General features: G+C 41.0%; 1 protein-coding gene across 10 annotated transcripts in view; it reads right to left on the bottom strand.

Moving 5' to 3' along the window:
- SSBP2 (single stranded DNA binding protein 2) overlaps positions 1-22,954 on the bottom strand; it is a 131,852-nt gene that overhangs the window by 78,683 nt on the left and 30,215 nt on the right. For 7 of the 10 annotated variants that reach the window (XM_079995730.1, XM_079995736.1, XM_079995732.1 and 4 more), the window contains exons 2-4: positions 15,076-15,148; positions 12,985-13,046; positions 11,556-11,640 (exon numbers count right to left, since the gene is read on the bottom strand). In XM_079995730.1, coding sequence (XP_079851856.1) covers positions 11,556-11,640; positions 12,985-13,046; positions 15,076-15,148 — 220 coding nt within the window. Of the gene's footprint in view, positions 1-11,555; positions 11,641-12,984; positions 13,047-15,075; positions 15,149-17,089; positions 17,111-19,469; positions 19,596-21,949; positions 22,103-22,954 lie in introns of those variants that run through there. The other 3 variants (XM_079995738.1, XM_079995731.1, XM_079995733.1) reach the window with 3 other exon arrangements.

The following is a 22,954-nucleotide window of genomic DNA, read 5'->3' as shown; positions in this document are numbered from 1 at the left end:
AAGTGCCACATCATCAAGAATTTGGATGAAGCAAGCTGTATAATTCGAAGCACTTAAACTTGGAAAAATATCAAACAAATGTCAAAGTCAAATTGCAAGAGGACAGAATTCGCATACAAGGAATGGTCTTAGGTCTTGCCAAGTGGATCCCACGATCCACTTGTCAAGTGGATCCATGAGCCCTCATTAGTTCTTAGGAGCAGTTCCATTTTTCTTTTAGGAACACTTTAGCTGTCCTGGGATCCTTCTCATAAGAGAATGTGCTTACAACATGCTCATCCTATTTTCCATTGTCTACCTGGCTCTGTGCCTAGAATGAGAGACACGTTTGCTTCGTTTTTAATTATACTTATGAGGGCTCAAATTATTTACCACTTCGTGTCTGGAGGAGGCTCTTGCTGTGACATGAGAAGGTTTCAGAACTGTAGGCATAAATACTTTACACATTGTGCTACAGATCACTAGGTATAATTAAAGTAGGAGGCAACAGGGTGGGAGTGGGAAGTGTAACTCAACTGACCAGAGGCATGTAGAATTCCCATCCTTAGGATCTTTCAATCATTCCTTTGTTTGCTGGCTAACAGAACTTGATGAAGTCCAAGTTACTTTAAAATACAAACATTAATTAATCTGTTTGTAGCACATTAATAGTAAGATATTTAAGTAATTAACATTTAGTACAGACTTTTATTACCATTATTTTCAAGTTACTGGACAAACAGAAACTGCATTGCACCTACAGTATATAAAAAAGGCAGTCTACCCAGTTTCAAATAATGAGTCATAATGAACAAATTTAGGACAGGACCTAAAAGAGCCAAAGTGTAGCTACAATTGAGAAAAAATGCATGTTGCAATGCACTGCAATAAATTTGGTATGTATCACTACTACACTTTGTGTTGCCCCTATGTGTGATGGTTTTATTTTTCATGCATTTCTCTTGGCTTGTTTCTTCAAACTGAAGCTCTCCTTTGGATAGCCAACCACAGTTTCGACGGTTCCATGTCCAGCAATTGTGCAGACGCATTCCCTACAGCACGTGCTGCCTTTTCCAGCCCAAGTTGTGCTTCTGAGTTAAAGCCCATCCCACTATAAACAAGAACAACACCCCAAGCACCTCCTGTTTCCAAGCTGCCTATAGTCTCCCTGGGAAAGGCGGGGAACACGGCACAATCCTGACTCTAGTAGTCAATGGCCTTTAAAAAAAAAGAGAGAGAATTTATTAACTGAAGGCACAGGCATTTTTGCAATTCGGACAGGGGATGCTTCTACATTGGAATGTTGGGGGGGGTGTTTGCAATGGTTGATCTGCAAATTTAAACTCCAAATAAGGCTTCAGAAGTACTTGTGTGTTATATGGAGGGAAGGAGAAGAACTCTCTGGGACTCTGAGTGGGGCAGCTCTCCACCGTCTGCCCTCACACCACCCTGTAATTTCTAATTGGAAAATGGCACCTGTTCTGCAGAGAGGGAGCAGGCAGCTTTTGCTGCTGAGAGCGACAGGGAAGGGCGGGCTGGGCTGAGCTGCCCCAAGCGGAGCGATGTCTCAACTTGTGGCTTGGAGCTTGAAGTTGGGCTCTTCCACTTGTCCTTGTTTGGCACCAGAATAAAATATTGGGAGGGGGGCCAGGTAAGCCCCACCCCACATAATTGATCACATGACACAGTGCACACACACCATTTGAATGGCAATGGCCATTAACTTGGGGGGGGGGCTCAAATATTTTATTGTGGGGGCTGAAGTCCCCACGGCCCCTAGGAGTTGACTCCTATGTTTGGCACTGTGGGTCCAGCGCAGATTCCCCATCCCTCGTTCCCCCAGCAGAGCTGCCTTTCTTCATCGCCTTTCTAGAGATAATTGCACCTGCTTGGGCTGCTCTGCTCTTGCCTAGGCTGGGGGTGGTGTGAGGAGGGTGAAATCTGGTGAGGAGCTGGTTCTGGTCCTGAGCTCCGGGGCTTCACATTAGGTGAGAAGAAGGGTGAATAAGCCATCACTGCCCAAGTGCTGCTGTATAGTGGCTCTTCACCGAGGAGGTTGGCTAATTCCTGGATCCTTGCCCTCTCTTCCATTTTCCCCAGGCCAGGAGGAGGAAGATGAGAGGACACAGCTGGCTTTCCCATTGCTTCTGGCATCTGAGCTTTGCAGGTACCACTGGCCCACTGGATGAGGGCGGGGCGGGTCACGTGACGCCAGGCCCCCTCAATGTAGGGGGCAAGTCGGCACCCCTGACACAGAAGGTAGGCTTATTTTGACTACTGTTATTGTACTGAGCCTAAACCTCTAGGAAAACCATAACCATTTTAAATTATTGAGCTCAAATACCATATTGATGAATGGCTACATGAAGGGAAAATGTATTTCTTCATTTGTGCTAATACGGGACTCTTTCTGTTCCTTCAGGAATGCAGTTGGTGCAATTAAAAACAAACAAAAAACCTCTGAACAATATTAAACAGAAAACTGCTGAGCAACTACAACAAATAATATTGACAACACTGTTTAGGTCCCAAAAGAGTATATTTAGAAACCAAGTAACTGGAAATGAATGCTGAACTAATTCCATGGTTCATCAAACATTTGCAGTAATATGTTGATTCTAGTATAGTTACAGGCAGTGGATCTGAATGCCCGGCAAGTCAGGATTAAAAATTAAAGCAGAGGTCTTGCAGAGTCAGAAATGGAAGCTGTTCTCTGAAGCAGGAACAGCCATCAATGTCCCTCCTACGTATGGTACCATAGCTTAATTACAAGTAACAAAAATTAAAGGCTATTTTTCCTTAAGGTGACTTGAATGCATTACATATTTAATTATTTTAGACAATTCCCTCATGGCTACCAAATCCAGATGGGGCGCAGGTGGCGCTGTGGGTTAAAGCCTCAGCGCCTAGAGCTTGCCGATCGAAAGGTCGGCGGTTCGAATCCCTGCGGCGGGGTGCGCTCCCGCTGCTCGGTCCCAGCGCCTGCCAACCTAGCAGTTTGAAAGCACCTCCGGGTGCAAGTAGATAAATAGGGACCGCTTACCAGCGGGAAGGTAAACGGCGTTTCCGTGTGCGGCTCTGGCTCGCCAGAGCAGCGATGTCACGCTGGCCACGTGACCCGGAAGTGTCTCCGGACAGCGCTGGCCCCTGGCCTCTTAAGTGAGATGGGCGCACAACCCCAGAGTCTGTCAAGACTGGCCCGTACGGGCAGGGGTACCTTTACCTTTACCTTTACCAAATCCAGAGACAACTAGAAAGAAATATTTTTATCTATTCATATTTCTATCTAGATTTTTAAAGGATCATTCTGGACAACTGAAAATTAGTTATCAATATCCAATACTCTGCAGTAGCTCAGAGTCATAAACAATCAGCTATTGAGCTGTATATCTCTGCCTCTTCCCCCACCCCAATCATACAGGTTCTGCTGTCTCTGAGACTTGAATCCAAATTGTTAATTTTTTCACCTCTCTGTTCTACTTAATGCTAGACAGATCTGAGGATCTGATATGAGCAGACCACAACACACAGTCATTATTTGAAAGTGCTTTTTAAAAAAGAGGCCCTGATATTTTAAAATACTCAAAACAGACAATGGATATTGAGTTTTAAAGCCAAGAAGATACAATGCATATGCCCATTTGCAACAGCCATTATTTTCTGAATCACATTCTGTAATTGTTCACAGTTCTGAAATTGTAAGGAAATTGTTTTTGTGGCATATGTGCAACTGCCAGTTGTGTGCCCATTTGTCAAAGAAAGGAGGATGTACTAGCTACTGCATTTACTGGGCCTATGGCCGTATAATAAAAGTTGCTGTTGTTTCTACAAGCCACTGCACAGGATTAAATCTACTGCAGCATGCTTCCACCAATTTAGGCTTCCCCTCATCACAGTGTGAGCTTGAGTCCGGATTGACTATGAGCTCAGGCTCTCCAGTGCAGTCCAAGCCCTCCCAACCACCGTCCCAGCCCAGATGGGGATGTCAGTTTGCAGCCTTACTGCAGGAATGTTAGGGATCTCTTTTAGTCTCTTCCAGATGCTTCAAGCCCCTTCATGGATCACTGCCTTGCCGTGGCGAAGGGGCTTGAATAACTCAGAGAAGCTATGAGCTATGCCATGCAGGGCCACCCAAGATGGACAGGTCATAGTGGAGTTTCGACCAAACGTGATCCACCTGGAGCAGGAACCGGCAAGCCACTCCAGTATCCCTGCCAAGAAAACTTCATGGACAAAGACAACAGGCATATAAAAGTTATGACGCTGGAAGATGAGCCCCTCAGGTTGGAAGGTGTCCAACATGCTACTGAGGAAGAGCGGGGGACAAGTACAAGTAGATCCAGAGCTGATGAAGCGGCTGGGCCAAAGCCGAAAGGACACTCAGTTGCAGATATGCCTGGAAGCGAAAGGAAAGTCCAATGCTGTAAAGAAAAATATTGCATAGGAACCTGGAATGTAAGAACCATGAACCTGGGTAAGTTGGATGTGGTCAAAAATGAGATGGCAAGAATAAATATTGACATCCTGGGCATCAGTGAACTAAAATGGACGGCAATGGGCGAATTCAGTTCGGATGATCATCATATCTACTACTGTGGGCAAGAAACCCGTAAAAGAAATGGAGTGGCCCTCATAGTCAACAAAAGAGTGGCAAAAGCTGTACTGGGATGCAATCTCAAAAATGATAGAATGATCTCGATACGAATCCAAGGCAGACCTTTTAACATCACAGTAATCCAAGTTTATGCACCAACCACTGGTGCTGAAGAAACTGAAATTGACCAATTCTATGAAGACTTACAACACCTTATAGAAATGACACCAAAGAAGGATGTTCTTCTCATTATAGGGGATTGGAATGCTAAAGTAGGGAATCAAGAGATAAAAGGAACAACTGGCAAGTTTGGCCTTGGAGTTCAAAATGAAGCAGGGCAAAGGCTAACAGAGTTCTGCCAAGAGAACAAGCTGGTCATCACAAACACTCTTTTCCAACAACACAAGAGACGACTCTACACATGGACATCACTAGATGGGCAGCATCGAAATCAGATTGATTATATTCTCTGCAGCCAAAGATGGAGAAGCTCTATACAGTCAACAAAAACAAGACCTGGAGCTGACTGTGGCTCAGATCATCAGCTTCTTATAGCAAAATTCAAGCTTAAACTGAAGAAAATAGGAAAAACCACTGGGCCGGTAAGATACAATCTAAGTCAAATCCCTTATGAATACACAGTGGAAGTGAGGAACAGGTTTAAGGATTTAGATTTGGTGGACAGAGTGCCTGAAGAACTATGGATGGAGGCTCGTAACATTATACAGGAGGCAGCAACTAAAACCATCCCAACGAAAAGGAAATGCAAGAAAGCAAAGTGGCTGTCCAACAAGGCCTTACAAACAGCGGAGTAGAGAAAGCAAGCAAAATGCGAGGGAGATAGTGAAAGATACAGGAAATTGAATGCAGATTTCCAAAAAATAGCAAGGAGAGACAAGAAGGCCTTCTTAAACGAGCAATGAAAAGAAATACAGGAAAACAATAGAATGGGGAAAACCAGAGATCTGTTCAAGAAAATTGGAGATATGAAAGGAACTTTACGTACAAAGATTACCTTAATAAAAGACAAAAGTGGAAAGGACCTAACAGAAGCAGAAGACATCAAGAAGAGGTGGCAAGAATACACAGAGGAACTATACCAGAAAGAAATGGATGTCTCATATACCCCAGGTAGTGTGGTTGCTGACCTTGAGCCAGACATCCTGGAGAAGTCAAATGGGCCTTAGAAAGCACTGCTAATAACAAGGTCAGTGGAAGTGATGATATTCCAGCTGAACTATTTAAAATTTTAAAAGATGATGCTGTTAAGGTGCTACAGTCAATATGCCAGCAAATTTGGAAAACTCAGCAGTGGCCAGAGGATTGGAGAAGATCAGTCTACATCCCAATCCCCAAGAAGGGCAGTGCCAAAGAATGCTGCAACTACCGCACAATTGCACTCATTTCACACGCTAGCAAGGTTATGCTTAAAATTCTACAAGGCAGGCTTAAGCAGTATGTGGACCGAGAACTCCCAGAAGTGCAAGGGGCAGAGGAACCAGAGACCATTTTGCAAACATGCGCTGGATTATGGAGAAAGCTAGAGAGTTCCAGAAAGACATCTACTTCTGCTTCATTGACTATGCAAAAGCCTTTGACTGTGTCGACCACAGCAAACTATGGCAAGTTCTTAAAGAAATGGGAGTGCCTGATCACCTCATCTGTCTCCTGAGAAATCTCTATGTGGGACAAGAAGCTACAGTTAGAACTGGATATGGAACAACTGATTGGTTCAAAATTGGGAAAGGAGTACGGCAAGGCTGCATATTGTCTCCCTGCTTATTTAACTTAAATGCAGAATTCATCATGCGAAAGGCTGGGCTGGATGAATCCCTAGCTGGAATTAAGATCGCCGGAAGAAATATCAACAACCTCAGATATGCAGATGACACAACCTTGATGGCAGAAAGTGAGGAGGAATTAAAGAACCTTCTAATGAAGGTGTAAGAGGAGAACGCAAAATATGGTCTGAAGCTCAACATCAAAAAAATGAAGATCATGGCCACTGGTCCCATCACCTCCTGGCAAATAGAAGGGGAAGAAATGGAGGCAGTGAGAGATTTTATTTTCTTGGGCTCCATGATAATTGCAGATGGTGACAGCAATCACGAAATTAAAAGACGCCTGCTCCTTGGGAGAAAGGCGATGGCAAACCTAGACAGCATCTTAAAAAGCAGAGACATCACCTTGCCAACAAAGGTCCGTATAGTTAAAGCCATGGTTTTCCCAGTAGTGATGTATGGAAGTGAGAGCTGGACCATAAAGAAGGCTGATCGCCGAAGAATTGATGCTTTTGAATTATGGTGCTGGAGGAGACTCTTGAGAGTCCCATGGACTGCAAGAAGATCAAACGCATCCATTCTTAAGGAAATCAGCCCTGAGTGGTCACTGGAAGGACAGATCGTGAAGCTGAGGCTCCAATACTTTGGCCACCTCATGAGAAGACTCCCTGGAAAAGACCCTGATGTTGGGAAAGATGGAGGGCACAAGGAGAAGGGGATGACAGAGGACAAGATGGTTGGATAGTGTTCTCGAAGCTACCAGCATGAGTTTGACCAAACTGCGGGAGGCAGTGGAAGACAGAAGTGCCTGGCGTGCTCTGGTCCATGGAGTCACGAAGAGTCGGACACGACTAAACAACTAAACAACAACAACAGATGCTTCAAGACTGCTGAATATGGGGAAGAACATGATAACACCCCCACCAGGAGAAGCAAAGGAGGAGAGATTGCAGGGAACAACTAAGCAATTTTCACTTGCTTCTGTTATTTGATCCAAAAATCCAGAGACGTACTGCTCCAGCAACATCACTGGATTTAGTTGAGAGAGAGAAGAGCACTGTCAAGTGACAGCAGTTATCAAGCAAAGACTAACAGCCACCTTAAGTTACAGGGTTAGGAGCAAAAGAATTTTCCAGGTAGATAAAATGTAAGGAATAAGTAGCCATTCCTCTCAACTCTAAACTACACAAAGGAAACAAACTATAAGACAAAGAAGCACCCACTGTAGTGTACAAGGATTTAAAAACAAAACACTAGGCATTCAAAAAGAAAAAAGTATCCAGTTTTGTTTACATGCTCAATATCCAAGCAACTCTTATTTCAGTAAATCAAGGCAAAATACCACATAGGTGTCTAACTGATTAACTGCAAACTTCTAATTTTATACGAATGTGAAAAGCACATTTCAGCTCCAACAGAGTTCGGGGGGGGAGGCCGGAATCTAAATTCACATTAAATTACAAGCTTGTCCTACGGGGTCAGATAGCTATGAATACACAATTCCTCTTGGTTTCATGCAGCATCTCCAGAAAATGTTTTACTTCCAAACAGCAGAAACCACATTTTGCAGCACATCAGTTCATTGAGTTTACACCCCTTAAAATATTTTAACACATTAATACAGTTGTACCTTGAGTTACCGATGCTTCGGGTTACAAATTCCGCTAACCAGGAAGTAGTCGCTACAGGTTAAGAACTTTGCCCCAGAATAAGAACGGAAATCATGTGCCAGCGGCATGGCAGCAGCAGGAGGCCCCATTAGCAAAAACACGCCTCAGGTTAAGAACGGTTTCAGGTTAAGAACGGACCTCCGGAATAAATAATGTTCTTAACCCAAGGTACCACTGTATGTGAATAATGATTATATGGAACGCCCGCCCCACTGCAGAAATTGTATACCACACAGAATTGCTTCAGATTATTTCAAACTATAATAATCTGACAACTTGCAGAAGCATGCATCTTATTTTCAAGAAAGTACTGGCTTAATTTTACTTAACATTCTTATATTTGCTATAATATATTTATGTTAATTTTTGAGTAGATGCAGATTTTTAATTTCTCATGATTAACACTATTATTGGGATATTGACATTGACATCATGTAAGGAAATAAACTGGAAAAATGCAAGGAAGCACCAGGTGCACAGACAAATACATGCAAGGTATAAAGTAATATGTACCCAATGTATTACAAGATGGATATATGGACCCCGCCTTTGATGTATAAACAATCAGTTAGCCAGGACTATGGAGAATAGGGTACTAGGTAATTGAGAGCTTTAAGAAACTGCAGAACATACCAGAGAGTCACGCCCCTCTATTTCTTACTGAAAATGGGTGGCCTGGTCTGGAAATTGGGGGTGGGGCCTGAGTGCTTTAAGTAAAACATGATAAATTTTGCTTGGGGGAGGGGTTAGCTGGATGGATTTTATAAGACTGATTTGATATTCCTGTGGAACCAACGGTGCCTGTATGCTTGCTTTGACCTGCCACCGAACTATTTGTAATTATTATTATTTATTGAATTTGTATACAACCCTATACCCGGAGGCATCGACTTTGTAACCATAGTTGTAAACTATAACACTAAGTCTCCAATCCTGTCTTCTAACAAAACTCACTCTGTAAAGGCTGCCTTTACAGTGGCTTTACACTGCCTGGAAAACACAGAACACAAGTTGGAGATTTCTCATTAATACACATAAGGTAAGTAGAATAAGGAATCTTGTACAGTATGTGAATTAGGAACATAGGCAGCTGTCTTATACTGAACAAGGCCATAGCTTCATCTAGCTCAGTACTGTCTACATTTGGGGTCTCAGACAGGGTTCTGTCCCAGCTCAACCTGGAGATATCAGGAATTGAAGCAGGGACATTCTGTATGCAAAGCAGATGTTCTACACAACTAAGATGTGGACCTTCCCTAAGCTTTTCTCATACATTTTTATAGTATTAATTTAAACCTTTCCCCACAGATTATCTTTCCCATACCAGTTCAGGTTACATACACATTAGGGCACTTGATTATCTAAGAAACAAATAGGCAGCATATTTAGATTTGGGGGGAGGGCACTTTGTGATTTCATGCTGCTGCCAAGACTACCCTTTGGCAGTTTTCTTTTCAGACATAACCCACTTCCAGCACATTTTTAAAATTTGTATTGCAGTCAGCACCCACTTATCCAAACATGCAACCTGTTAATAAAGCAGAGATACTCCTTTGCAGACACCCAGAAGTATGCAAATGTGGAGAGCAACCTAACCAAAGTTAAGCACTGTAAAATTATCTCATGTCTGAGCATATGCTCACTTACAAAAAATTCAAAAGGACTTAAATCACGGCTAGACCACGTCCTTTATATTTCTGATTTATTGCTAACCTACAAGAATTAGGAAAATGCTGACAAATGAAAAAGTGAACAGGTGAAGCCAGAGTGTGGCTTGTGTCAGCCAAACCCAGGCTCATGGCTTATTTCACTCCAAAACACCCCACAAGCAACAAACCAAGAACAAATATTGGTTACTGTTCATTGTGTGTTTGGAAGGATGCAAACCATGAACCCTAACTCAAGTAGCATGATCAGAAAGACTCTGGATTGTTTCATCTGTGCCACTGCAGCAGGAACAGGGAAGACGCACTGTGGGAACTGCTGAGAAGTGTGTGCCATCATGCTGCTTATTCACATGAAACCATAGTTTGTTTTCAAATATGTTTAATGTGACATGTGACCCAGGCCATTCGTGGGTAAAGCCTGGTCCTATAAAGACCAGATTCTTCAGTAAACACATATTGATACAGCTCTTTTTTTTTTTCATTGAGTCAACAGCACAGTAGACTCTTTCAGAAGATAATGGCTCAGCTTGGACATTTTGCTAAACCATATTTTAGCATGATGAGAACTAAGTGCAAGAATCTGCTGAGAGCAGTTATCCAGAGTTTCGCAGTATTTTGTCAGCAATCTGTGGATGACACACAGTTCAACTTCTCCCTTACATCTGCAGGTGTGACAGTGCATATGCTGGACTTCACCCACTCATGGCCTGGCTGACATGTCGCTATGGCAGGGGTGGATTTAGGGGAGTGCCAGCCGTTTACCTGCATGGGGAGCCGAACCAAGAATGGTTCAGAACCACAACAGTGATGTGGAACGGAGTGCAGAGGGGGGGAACCGCTGAATTTTGGAGTCATATGGGGCACCGCTGAATTTGAAAGCACTGCACTATAGTTTAGCGTGCCATCTGAAAGTGGCTATTACCATGGCTAGTACAGTAAGCAGAGAAGAGAAGAGAGAGTACAAGGCATGAAAAAATTAGTTTTGTGAATTAGTATTTAGTTTATACAATTAACTAATCCTTTTACCGATCAAATCCTCCAACTTTGAACATATAAACTATATCAAATCAGTATTTATATTTTCTACGCATTATCACAGCTGAAACCAATTTACAACATGACAGTGACATTTTCAGAGATAAATAAAAGCCTAAGCATACTTGCTTACAACCACACCTATCAAAACGATGATATTTTACTTTAATCATGTATTCTAGACTACCACCAAGTCTAAGATAAAGCAATCGCCCAACAGCCTCATCTTAAAGCTAGGGGGCGATATCTTGGGGCTGTCTTGTGCTAAAGTCCTGTTTCCTAGCTTCCATCCATTTAAAAACATCCATTTAAAAACTATGCTCAAGTTGCTAGCTAGTAGCACCCAAACCATTTCTTAAAGCTTGCATAAGTAGACCACTAACAGATTTGCATATGCTTCTATCTATTGCTTTTGGCTTTTCCCCATGAACTATTTTTTCCTCGTTAGTTACCTTCAGACAATAGTGACGTTGGTTAATAATTATAGCCTTAGATAATTTTGCTCTTGCCTACAGATCAGCTCTTGCTTACGCTTCCCACTCTTCTCTACCGATGCCAAACATATTCAGTTTAGGAAGGTATGACCACTTTGACTTTAACCATAGGGCTCATATCTGGAAGGTTTTTGTAAGGATGAACCCTTGCTAACCTACATAAAATAAACTCTTTCACAGCAACGGTAAGTTTCCCTTCCTCTATGTATCACAGGGACTGAAGAACTTGGCAAAAGAAACCTCTTCTAAATCCTGGGAAAGTGCCACATACTTTGCAGATTTCTACCTGTGAACAAACCAACAGGCAAAACAGAGTCAATAAGCATAAAACTTACATAGTCATGAAAGGCTTTAGCTTCACTTGAGTGTTCACATGTTTCACGTCTTTCTGGAGCTGCGCAATAGAGATCCCAAAACACACTAAAAAGGGGGGGGGACAAAAAAGCATTGTAATACTTTACATGTATTTCAGGTGTATGATCCCAAACATATGCACAAATTATTATGGCAATTACAGTACTGATTACCATCTCTCTTCATGCTTTCCGATGTTTTGTGCAGCATCAGCATTCTGGCATTACAAACTGCTGAAGTTCTGCAAACTTAAAGAGCACTAAAGACTAAACTGACTATTACACAGACTAAACAACATCTATACATTTTACTTATTATTTTGGTGTGCTGTATGAAGAATATCCAAATTATATATTTTGTGATTTAAGCATGAAGAAAAGATTTCAGAACTCTCATGGGTAACATGAAAATCTAACAACTGAAGTTGTTTTTGCTGCATTTTTTAGGAGCACCTATTCTAAAAGCAAACAATCAATCCAGAGCTTAAAACAACATCAGAAAAAGCTTTAAATACATTTAAAAGCTAATGAACAATTTTCCAGCCTGAGCCTCCAGGGTGCAGCATGTATTCTCTTGCAAAACTTTCATATAAGGGACAGAAAGGGAGAAGAGTGAGCTGGCGGAACAGGACGGATAAAAATCTATTACTTTACTCCAGTGTTTATTTACATTGTAAATATTACAGATTGTAAACATTTAAAATTATGTTTTTATTTAAAAAATAAAATAAAAGGAGGACTATGTAAACCAAGCTAACATACAGTATACAAATGCATGCAATTACTTTAAATTCTGCAGAGTTAAAGGAACCACAGTCTGATCGCTTCCATCAGAAACGGGACCAAGGCCTCTGGCAGCAGGTCCATGCAGGGCTCATCAGGCCTGGGGCGGGAGTCTTGCTAAAATAAAGTTATTAACTAAAACAGAAAAGCAGCCAGTCCCAGGTGGGGCCCGGAGCCAGCCTAGCCCTCCAAGGCTTGGGGCAAGTGTACCCCCGCAAGGCCTCTGCATGGACCTGTCTTGGAAGTTGCTCCCCCTGCCTTCTAGGGAGGACATCATGGCAAGGGGGAGACCTACCCAAGCCCAGCCAGCAGACAGAGAACTAGCAGCTGCAGGGGCCTTCCTCAACCTCCCAGTCAGAAAAAGAGACTCTGCAAGTTACCCTTGGACTTCAGAAGCCTACAAACAACTAGTAACCAAGGAAAGGTGTGTTTTTTTCTAGCTTGGGGGTGTGGGTGGGGAAACCCAGAGAAAGAGACACCATATTGGAAAACCTGAACATTACTCTTTCCGAAAAAGAAATTAACAGTAGATTCTAGTTATTTTTAATGAAAATAAGATTTTGTACATTAACACTTTAATAAACACGAAACAAACAAAGTAGTCTTTTTAAAAACTTGAAATACTTACCACCACCAAGAGTGTAGGAATCCTGGGGGCTCGCCCAATGTGATATTTTTTTCCCATCTTATCTAAAACCAGCATAAATAGTGATTAGAATTTTTTTTATCTAGACAAAATATAAACAACAGAATACAGCAAAATTCCCCCCAATTAATCAAAAATTCTGAGACAAATAGGCTGGTCTTCACCTGGTTCCAAAAAGCTTATAATGTTGGCACCAGTTGTGCCTCCTTAGCGAGGGCATCACTGCAGAAAAGGCCCTCTTCTTTGTGAAAGCCCAACGCACCTCTACTAAAGAGGCTCTTTGGAGCACGGCCTCTACAGGCAATCTTAAGGCACTGTTATGCATTGTACAAAATATGGTTTCCTTTTGTTTGTTTTGTACCTACTAGTGATCAATGACATTGCAAGAACAAGAGATTCTCAATAACCTATCTACCCACCTTCTCCGTGCTAGTCATTATCAGTCACCTGAAGCTTGAATTAAAGACCAAATCTCACCCGAACCACGAAATGAATGAGGAAAGCCAAAGCTGGAAATAACAACATCCTGCTGATCTCACAGATTAGCCACCTTTCTTCTTACTATAGTACATATTAGTTAAAAAGGCCTCTTTCCCTTCTGACTAGAACCAGATACATTTTTCTTCTAGCAAAAAGATCCACATGCTGAAGTTCACGGTCCCTAGCTTAAACTCAATGCCAATTTGTCTCTTTCATGGTACTGGTGTTTTGGGATAATTTATTGAAACCATTGCTGTTCTGTAATATATTTTTCTGTCTGCTATTCTGGATAGCCACATTAGTGAAAAGAAAATATTGAAAGATGTGGCCTAAATATGCACCTTACACAAAAAAAACCACCATTCTCCATTATCCTTAAAATAACATCTATATTCAATGTTTTAATAAAACTCAAGTTTACTTAATCGATAGAAAGATGAATCAGCTGACAGCCGTAACTACTATGGATAATTTTCTAAAAGTTTACTGAAAGGTGCCAAAACAGACACCTTCCAAATGTCTATTGTTCCCAATGGCCAATGATATCAAGTAGCAGGTAAAGGAAATTTGCACTCCAATACATGAAGCAAAGTGCTGCTATCCTTCAAAATTTACACTTCTCTTAATTTTGTGGTGCAGCTTTCCAATCCAAGACTTGTACATTATTTTCAATAATATACCTAAGGAAATGCACTATAGTAGAGAAAATTCCATTCATAAATGTGTATATTAAGAGAAACATACACAAAATGTTTTAACATTTTCATGTGGATCTTTTTTTTTAAATTGCCAACTGATACTGAAATGGAACAAACTGAACTGAAGGCTGAAAATGTTAGAAACTGAAACAGACACATTTGTTTACCCCCAGAGGGGACTCCAGAGGAAACAGAAAATATTCATAGAAATAAATGGACCACTCCAATATAGAACTGCATAATTAGTTAACGATATGCACATATATTCATGTTGAAAACCTGTGTTATTCTGTTGTGTTACTTGTGTTATTCATGAATTTTATGAACAGAAGCAGATAGCCATTTCCTTCAAAGGCTGAATTTTTAATAAATGTATACATTGCTTCTCTCTTCAAAAAGTCTTGAAGCAATTTACAATACAGTGAAGTTTATGCTACTAAGGCCATAGCAAGAAAAGCACAGGAAAATCTTATCTAGTTGTTAATGTGGCTATACAATACTTGAATCCTTTTTAAAAAAAATCTTTTTTGCTTCAAACCAACTCATTTAAATAAGCGATGACCTGTGGCAAGTAAAGCTTGCCTCCAGGAAATGGTCCTAGTATCAAGTAAGAGGGAACAGAAGCAAGCAACAACCACACACAGCTGCTTTTTTCCAGCTGAAGAAAAATGACTGTGGCTGCTGCATGTTCACCCTCACCTTCATGGTAGTTGTCCTTAAAGAGTGAAGGAGTACACACCAGACATCAGTTAGAATGGAGTGAACTCATATAAGTGGACAAAACAACAGCTCATAATACCGTACACTGAATTCACAAGACTAGCCTGAATCCTATCCATCAAGTGAAACTGGCTATCTAGAATTCTGAAAGACATAAAAATGATAGGAAACATACCTCTGATAAAAACGTCTGCGCTGATTTTTGTGCTCCTACATGGAGCAGATATTCATATACATACAGTGCTAACCTGAAAGGGAAAAAACAACATTCACTATAGAAACAAAACTCTAAGCTGCAAGATCATGCACAACTTTCTAGACTGAATGATGCATTAAATCAGAAAAAGAAATGAACTAAAAAGTAGTTTGCTTAATCTACATTTCCAAGTTTTCCCAACTATATATGTGAGCACCATCACAGCAAAGTTAAAAATGTTACTATACAAAAAACTGAGTCTGTCAATATTTTATTATCTTGGACATATGCCCAGTCAGCTCATAACAGTTCAGCTACTATTAATCTATATTTATCCACACACGCTATGCTTACAGTAAACAATACAATGCATCTATAATTATACCAGTACTGAACATTGCTAAACAAAATACCTAAACATTAAATCTTCTGAATTTTTAACACTTTTCACTCCGTGTTTCAGCTTGCAACATGAACAACCCAGAGTTATTCAGAACTAACCAACCTGAGCTCTTGTTCAGTAATGAAGCACCAGAAAAAATGGGAGTAGGGGACAAAATATAGTGTGAGCAGAGTTCTCTCACATAGTAGAATCAGCCTCAAAAAGAAAACTCTCTATGTTGCACCTCCTTGGTTTCCTACTTAAAAGCTTTACCAAAGTACACAGTAGTGGGTTAGCTAATTTGACTCAGTGGCTGAGTTCATATAAAACGAAGTGTTAGAAATACAAGCTGGTATGAGCCTCAGACTCACTTGCAACACAAGAATAAAAGGTTTCACTCCTGGTTTTTGCTCTAAGCTGATAGGTCCATTTGATTACAAGCCTCCAGCAACCTGCCGTGGCCAAAGGAGGATGGAATGTCATCTCCCAACCTATTGTGCAGGACCAGAAGTTTGCCCTGGGCTCGGACTGCAGTCATGCCAGGTGACAATCGGCGCTCACTATCATCCAGAAATTAAAAAATTGTCCAGTAGCACCTTAAAGACCAACTAAGTTTGTTCTTGGTATAAGCTTTCATGTGCAAGAACACTTCTTCAGATACACCCTGAAAAAGTGTGCATGCACACAGTGGCATAGCGTGGGTTGTCAGCACCCGGGGCAAGGCAAGTAATTTGCGCCCCCTAACCCTATCCCTAACCCTAACCCCCAGATGTTGCGCCCGGTGCGGCCGGCCCCCCCTGTACCCCCCACGCTACGCCACTGCATGCACACGAAAGCTTATACCAAGAAGAAACTTTGTTGGTTTCCAAGGTGCTACTGGACATTTTTTTTGAAAAAAATTATATATTTCGACTGTGTCAGACCAACACGGCTACCTAACTGAATCTAGATACAAAAATAAGTGGCCCTTATGTTCAAGCCAGAGTTTCCCAAAATCAGACAAAACAGAAAACTGCAGTTTAGAACCAACAAGAATTAAATCTTTAAAATCTTTCCTCATGCATGAGTCCAAGTCTCCTGTTTGTTATAAGAAACCATAGTCTGTCATTACATCTGAACCAGGTTGTCGGGTATAAAGGCAATTTAGTATGCTGTTCATTAATCCTAAGCGTGTTCATTCTGAAGTAGGCTCCACTGATTTTGTTTTTTGTTTTTCCCAAAAGTGATAAAAGTTTACAACCCCACAGTGCACTATAATAATTTTTACAATTTTGCAGTCAACAAACAGGAAAAATAAATAGCATGAAGTAAGGTATATAATGTGATAGCAGAATAAATAATCATAACCATAGCCATTTGTATCAGTAAACCGAGTTATATAAAATAGAATGAATAAAAGAAATTGTGGCTAATCAATAAAGAATATTGTTGATCCTGTATCCTAGCATTCCATTAAGAAATGAACATGCTCCATTTTATTGTTTTCCCTCTCTAGCTTTTATCACAATTGTGAGTTTGCCCATATTAGCCATATTCTTATACACCACTCACTGATAAGAGGGTGGATTAATCTTCTTCCATCTGTAATTAACAACTATATGGGTTACTTACCATCTGTACATCATCTGGTAGAGATTTCAGAAGAATGCATGTCCAAGTATTTACACTAAGTATGCAGTATTCTAGTTTAAGTTATAATACAGTCAACTTGCAACTTGCGTGTGGGCTGTGTTCCGGGGATTGCGTGTAAATCACATATAGTCAAAACAACCCCAGAACCATCCCCACCCCATGAGCATCCCTACCTTTCTTAAGTCAGCCCCCTGAGCAAGCCTTGCCCCCCATGCAAATCAGATAGTTTTCGAGCTTTCTGCCTTGCTTACTGGGCTCTGGGAGGCAAGTTCTCACGGGGCCATTCAAGATCTCATGAGAGTGTACCAGAGCCTAGAAAGCAAGGCGGAGAGCTTAAAAGCTCTTTCTGCACTGGGAGAACTTGACATGGAAAGAGCTTTAAAGCTCTCCACTTTGTGAGCGCTTAATTTGTGCAATTTCAGCCACCAAGCACGTAAAGCTGAAATCATGCAAGTTAAATGTGCATAAGTTGGGGGTCGACTGTATGTCGACCAGATTATTACAAGCTGCATACTCTTTTCCATTGGGGCGGGTGTGGGGGAGGAACTGCTATGAAACAAGATTTCTGATCCTAATAGATGTACTTTAGCTTACTTCATTCTACACTGCCACTTGTAAGGAACAATCTACAAAAGGAAATTAGGCCTGATGAAAACGTTGACATCTTTCCTTGGCAGAATGTCATTTATCCCTATTCACAACTTCTTGGCAGATATCAAGGAATCTGTTTTTCCTTTAACATGGCGGTGCACGTCTTAACTTGTCATGGAATGAAGTAACTGAATTATAGTCAGAGGGTAAACTGCAGACAGGTAACATACATTATAGGGCTAAAATGGAATTTAAAAGACCACACAAGGGTGGTGCTTGCCAAGCATTGTTGCTTCCTAGGCTGATAAAAGAAAATAACAACACAGTTTTAGCATTTTTTGAATTTAAAGTGTCACAGGGGAAAGCAAGACAAAAGTTATTCCCTGGTGAAATGATGAGCAGTTAAAGTTAAGGTAGCCAAATAAAAGACACACAAAAGATCATTCTATTAAGAATGATCTGTGAGGAAAAACACTAAAAGTAAAAAGTATTTCTGCTGATTTTTACAGCAATCAGAAGAGCTAGGGTGAAAAGGTGTTGCAGGACAGGTGAGAGATTTCTGGGCAAGGAAAGGTTAAAAAGTGCCTCCTTCCCTGGCAAAAAGTTCCAAAATGTTAAGCTACAAAATGTTTTAAACTTCTGGTTTTATCCATTTTAAAGGGCAGGCTCAACCTAATGAACCCCATCAGCGGAAGCCCTCTGCAAGGAACAAAATGGCCTTTTCTCCTCCTAAGCCCCCAAAATTGGTTCTGGGGGTATCAGGAGAACCCACAGAACAGCACAAAAAAGGAGGGAGATCAATCCACCTGTCAAGCTGATGGCTTGCACAGATGGAAAATTTGTAATAGCACAATGCTGAATACTGGCATATGAAGTTATTGAATATATACAAAAGTAACTTAGTGTCCACAAATAGGTTCTTGTTTGTTTGTTTTTAAATGCAGATCTACACATAAGACTTGCAGACCAACAAATATGAATTAATTACATCCGCTTATGCTAGCAAATGTTTTAACAAGTTCACCAACTGATAGCAAAGCATTTCAAGGAAGCTATCAAGGCATTTCCATTTTAAGCATTTGCTGCAGAAGTTCTTTGTACAAACTATCATTTTCTTAAGTCAAGTGTGAAAAACATGGTCTTTCAGCTATCTACTTTTTATTATTTCCAGCAGTGGAGGCTGAGTGGTGTATTTGGGTAAAAGGGGCACTGCCCCTTCAACCTCAGTCCAATCTCAAATTGCCCCCCCCCCCGTCTAATTCAAGGCGTAGATCCGACAAAACTAAAATTAGTTGACTCTGACCTCACCTGTCATTGACTCTGGCTCCACCTATTTAGTAGTTTATTTCATCACAACAGTGGCCTATAACGGCTTACCAATCCCAGTGGGCAAGAGCCACCCCTGCTTTCCAATCAATTTATGAAACTACAGACTACCTAGCAGTATGAGAGCAGATGGTTGATGCAAATTATTCAAACAAAAAAAACTGGTTTTTCCAGCTATACAGCTACTAGAATCTTGCTAAGTTTGTGCATTTCTTCTTGCCTCCTTCAGCTTTAAATTTTGTTCCCACAAAACAAAGACACAGTTTCATGCAGTTTTTAAAGAGGGATAAAACTTTGGTGATTCAGGTCTATCTATTATTCAGTACCTAAAAATACTACAATACAAATATTTTCAAGGACTGATTTACTGAATAAGAGATGCTCATCAGGCAACATTAAGTAAGAGCCATTAACTGAAAGCCTGGAATAGCAACATACATACCTAAGGCTGTGAATACAAATAAGGACATGGGATGCTGATGAATCCAGCCTGAAAACTGACTCTGATAAAGGATATTACTAGTGCACTCAAGCCAACACTGGGAAGGACACCAAAGAGCTTCAAACACTAACAAAGAATAAACCACTTTAGTTAATAGTGTCATAAATTAAAATTAAATAGGATACAGCATCATCAAATAAGGGGATAAGAAATACTGAGGATGCTCTGTATTTCTGAAATAGAATCCATGAGGATCTGAAAACTGCAGTTGTTTATGATGGAGGCAGAGTTGACCTGGCCAGCTCACTTTCCAGTCTAGCCTTAGGTGCCTTCCCAGGAGCAGGGAGCACTTCAATGACAGGATGCGGTGCCACTGTCAAGTCAGGGGGCTCTAATATGGTGGTTGGGGCAACCAAGGCAGGACAATCCATTAGGACACATCCAGATCAGCAGCTTCAAGACTGCTGGGCTCCTCTCCAGGATCCAATTCTGCTCCCTTGTCTCATTTCTCCTTCCCCTCTGACTAGATATCACCACCCAACTTATAACACACATAGATGTACCACATCTCTTGGTTCAGTACCAATTCAACTGAACTATATTGGTATGTGCTTTAGAGGAAGTCACTTTCACAACTATTATCTCTTAACTTGCCCAATTAACAAGCTGATAAATCAGGCATGTCCGTTGCCTATTCCCTCCTCCATGCTTTGCAGGTGTGCAAGTGAGAAGCGAGTAACCCATTCCCCTTTGGCTCATATGCTTCATCTTCCTTCCTCTTCTATTGTTCCCCTCACCCTGCCGGGGGATTTGAGACTGGGGAAATGTAGTATTTGAGCCTCCCCCCCCCTTTACAATCAAGCAGTATATAAATTTTATGGGGGGGGGGACAGAATAAATAATAGTCTGGCATGCTTACATGACATGATTGGGAGGAGCGAGCAAGAATAGACACAACATAAAAGAATAAAGAGCCTACTACTTCCTTGGGCAGGTCTCTAGAGGCGAGCAGGAGAATGACCTACATTTATCCAGAGCCAACAATCACCACTGGCTACAACACAAAAGGCTTTCCCCCCTTTTCTGAGTTATCAAGCAAACACAATGTGCAGCTTGATCAAACATCAGTGGGATTGCAGATTGGGTGGAATATAGCTAATTTCACTCAGAGTAGACCCATTGAAATTAATAAGCATAATCAATCATGCTGAAATTCTTATTGTGGGAGCCCTGGTTTTTCTGCTCATCTGAAATAGTGAGGAAACAATATTTTTCTAATATTTATTTATGTTTTTATTAAAGTGGGATGTGTCTAAAACTGACTATGAAGGAAGGAATTATTTTCAGGGTGAAACCAGCTACATCTTGGATTAATTTATTTTGATGTACCAATCATTTTGACCTTTCTTACTATCTTCCCTGCAAACATACACCCTTCACCATCAAGTTTTTTAATACGGCATTTGTTTAGTACATTTATATCCAAGGTGGTGTGAATGGAGTTCCTAAATGGGTTTGATCCATGAATTTTAGTGGGTTTACTCTGAGTGAAAGTTAGGAAACCACCCAGCATATCTATTTACTTAAAAACAGCAGAGTATACAGTCTTTTCTGGGCAACTGCTACAAAGCGGCTTCCCACTTTGGGGCACGTTTTGCTTTTTAACGAACATGTCTTTCTCATTAAGGAATAAACTTCTGTCTCAATAACTGTGACATATGTTCACTAGGGGTTCAGGAACTGGCAGTCTTCCAACTCCCAACTACTCCCCTGAAAATGATCAGAGAAAATGAAATAAGGAATGATAGTAGTATCCACAATCTCCTTTACATATTCTACTAACCCCAACCTGAACTTCCTCAATCCCATCATGGTTTAAAGCAGGAATGGGGAACCCTTTCGGCCCCGAGGGACACAGGCAGTGGTGGACAGTGGGTCAATAGCTACAGTCAGGCACACATGATCTCTGCACCATCTCACTACACATTTTAACATTTCCTCCCACGTGCAGCCAAGATTGCTGTCTACAGCAATCTTGGCTGGATTGGAAGCATTGGTGGGAAAGATTAAACTACCTCCCCCAACACTCTCGATGACCCAAAGATTGCTATCCTCTTATCTGCTCTGCATGCACTTTTAATTTTTACTTAACTCTAGTGACACAGATGTAGAGGGATTGTGTTAGATTGATCTCTAATGGTCATATATGTGTTGACTATGGCAAGGCACATTTAAGCAACAGCTGTACACCACTTTAAAAGCGTTTTCTAGGGATTATGCCCTATTCTGTGAAGCTCCATGCCCTGACCTCATCCTGCCTTTTTATAACCGATTCTGGTAGATATATGAACTATCATATATGGCTGGTCTGCCTTCTCCAAACTATGCCTAGTGAAAAACGTGGAAGGTCACCAAATGTCATTTGGCACCAAACCACCATATCAACACACATAACAACAAAAACAGGGTCCCAATAGAACCTTGATCTGTGCATATAAGTGTGGGAAGAATCCAAAGAGTGAATGTTTTAGTTATGAGACACTGAAGTCAAAAACAGTCAGAAATTGAAGGTCCTATCCAGTATGATAGCAAGTAGCCCTTGATACTTCAGAAGCCCATTGGGCTTTAGAGGAAGGCATCGTCAAGAGAAAAAACTAAACTGCAATTGGTCTCTGGCAACATCACAGTTTAAGCTTCTAGAACCTGGCATTAAGTTCCCTGTTCCATAAACAGACATAAACATTACACAACCATGAACATAGCTGACTGAATTCACACCTGAGCTCAGTTACAGAAACGCATGAGAAAGCACTGATGTGCAAACAGTGGCACAGGAAAAACCAATAAATTAGGCAGCTAGAGATATGCCAGCACCTAGAAATAAAAATAAAATCCAAGAACTCTTAAGAGAATCTGCGCTGGTGAGTAACAATGGGGGAGAGAAGAAAACATAAAAGTAAAGAATTAGCCACATACTTTGCCATAGGTGGCAATGTTGACACAATCAGGTTTAAAAAGTTCCATAATTTCTGGTGAGAAATTTTAGCTTTGCAAACTAATCCTTAGGTTCCCACATAACAAGAAAGAGGAGCAAGCTGAATAGTTTAGAGAAAAACGGAGATTTTGTTCTCTTATTTGAACATTTCCATTCTAGTAAAGAATGGTAAAGAAATGAAGAATTGATGGCTTCCTTGTACAGAAAAAGGCTTCCTATCCAGATTTTTAAGTGATAATTTACTATTTTACTGCTGTGTTTTTATTATTGTACTAGGGTAGTGTTTCTCAAACCTGGGTCCCCAGCTGTTGTTGGACTACAACTCTTAACTTGCCCAATTAACAGGCTGATAAATCAGGCATGTTAGTTGCCTATTCCCTCCTCCATGCTTTGCAGGTGTGCAAGTGAGAAATGGAACCAGTGGTCAGTGATGATGGGAGTTGTAGTCCAACAAACAGCTGAAGACCCAAGTTTGAGAAACACTGTACTA

This window comes from Podarcis cretensis, assembly GCF_951804945.1.
Source record: "Podarcis cretensis genome assembly, chromosome: 11".
Lineage (NCBI taxonomy): Eukaryota > Metazoa > Chordata > Lepidosauria > Squamata > Lacertidae > Podarcis > Podarcis cretensis.
Note: the sequence above shows the minus strand (reverse complement) of the source record. Positions and strands in the feature narration are given on the sequence as shown.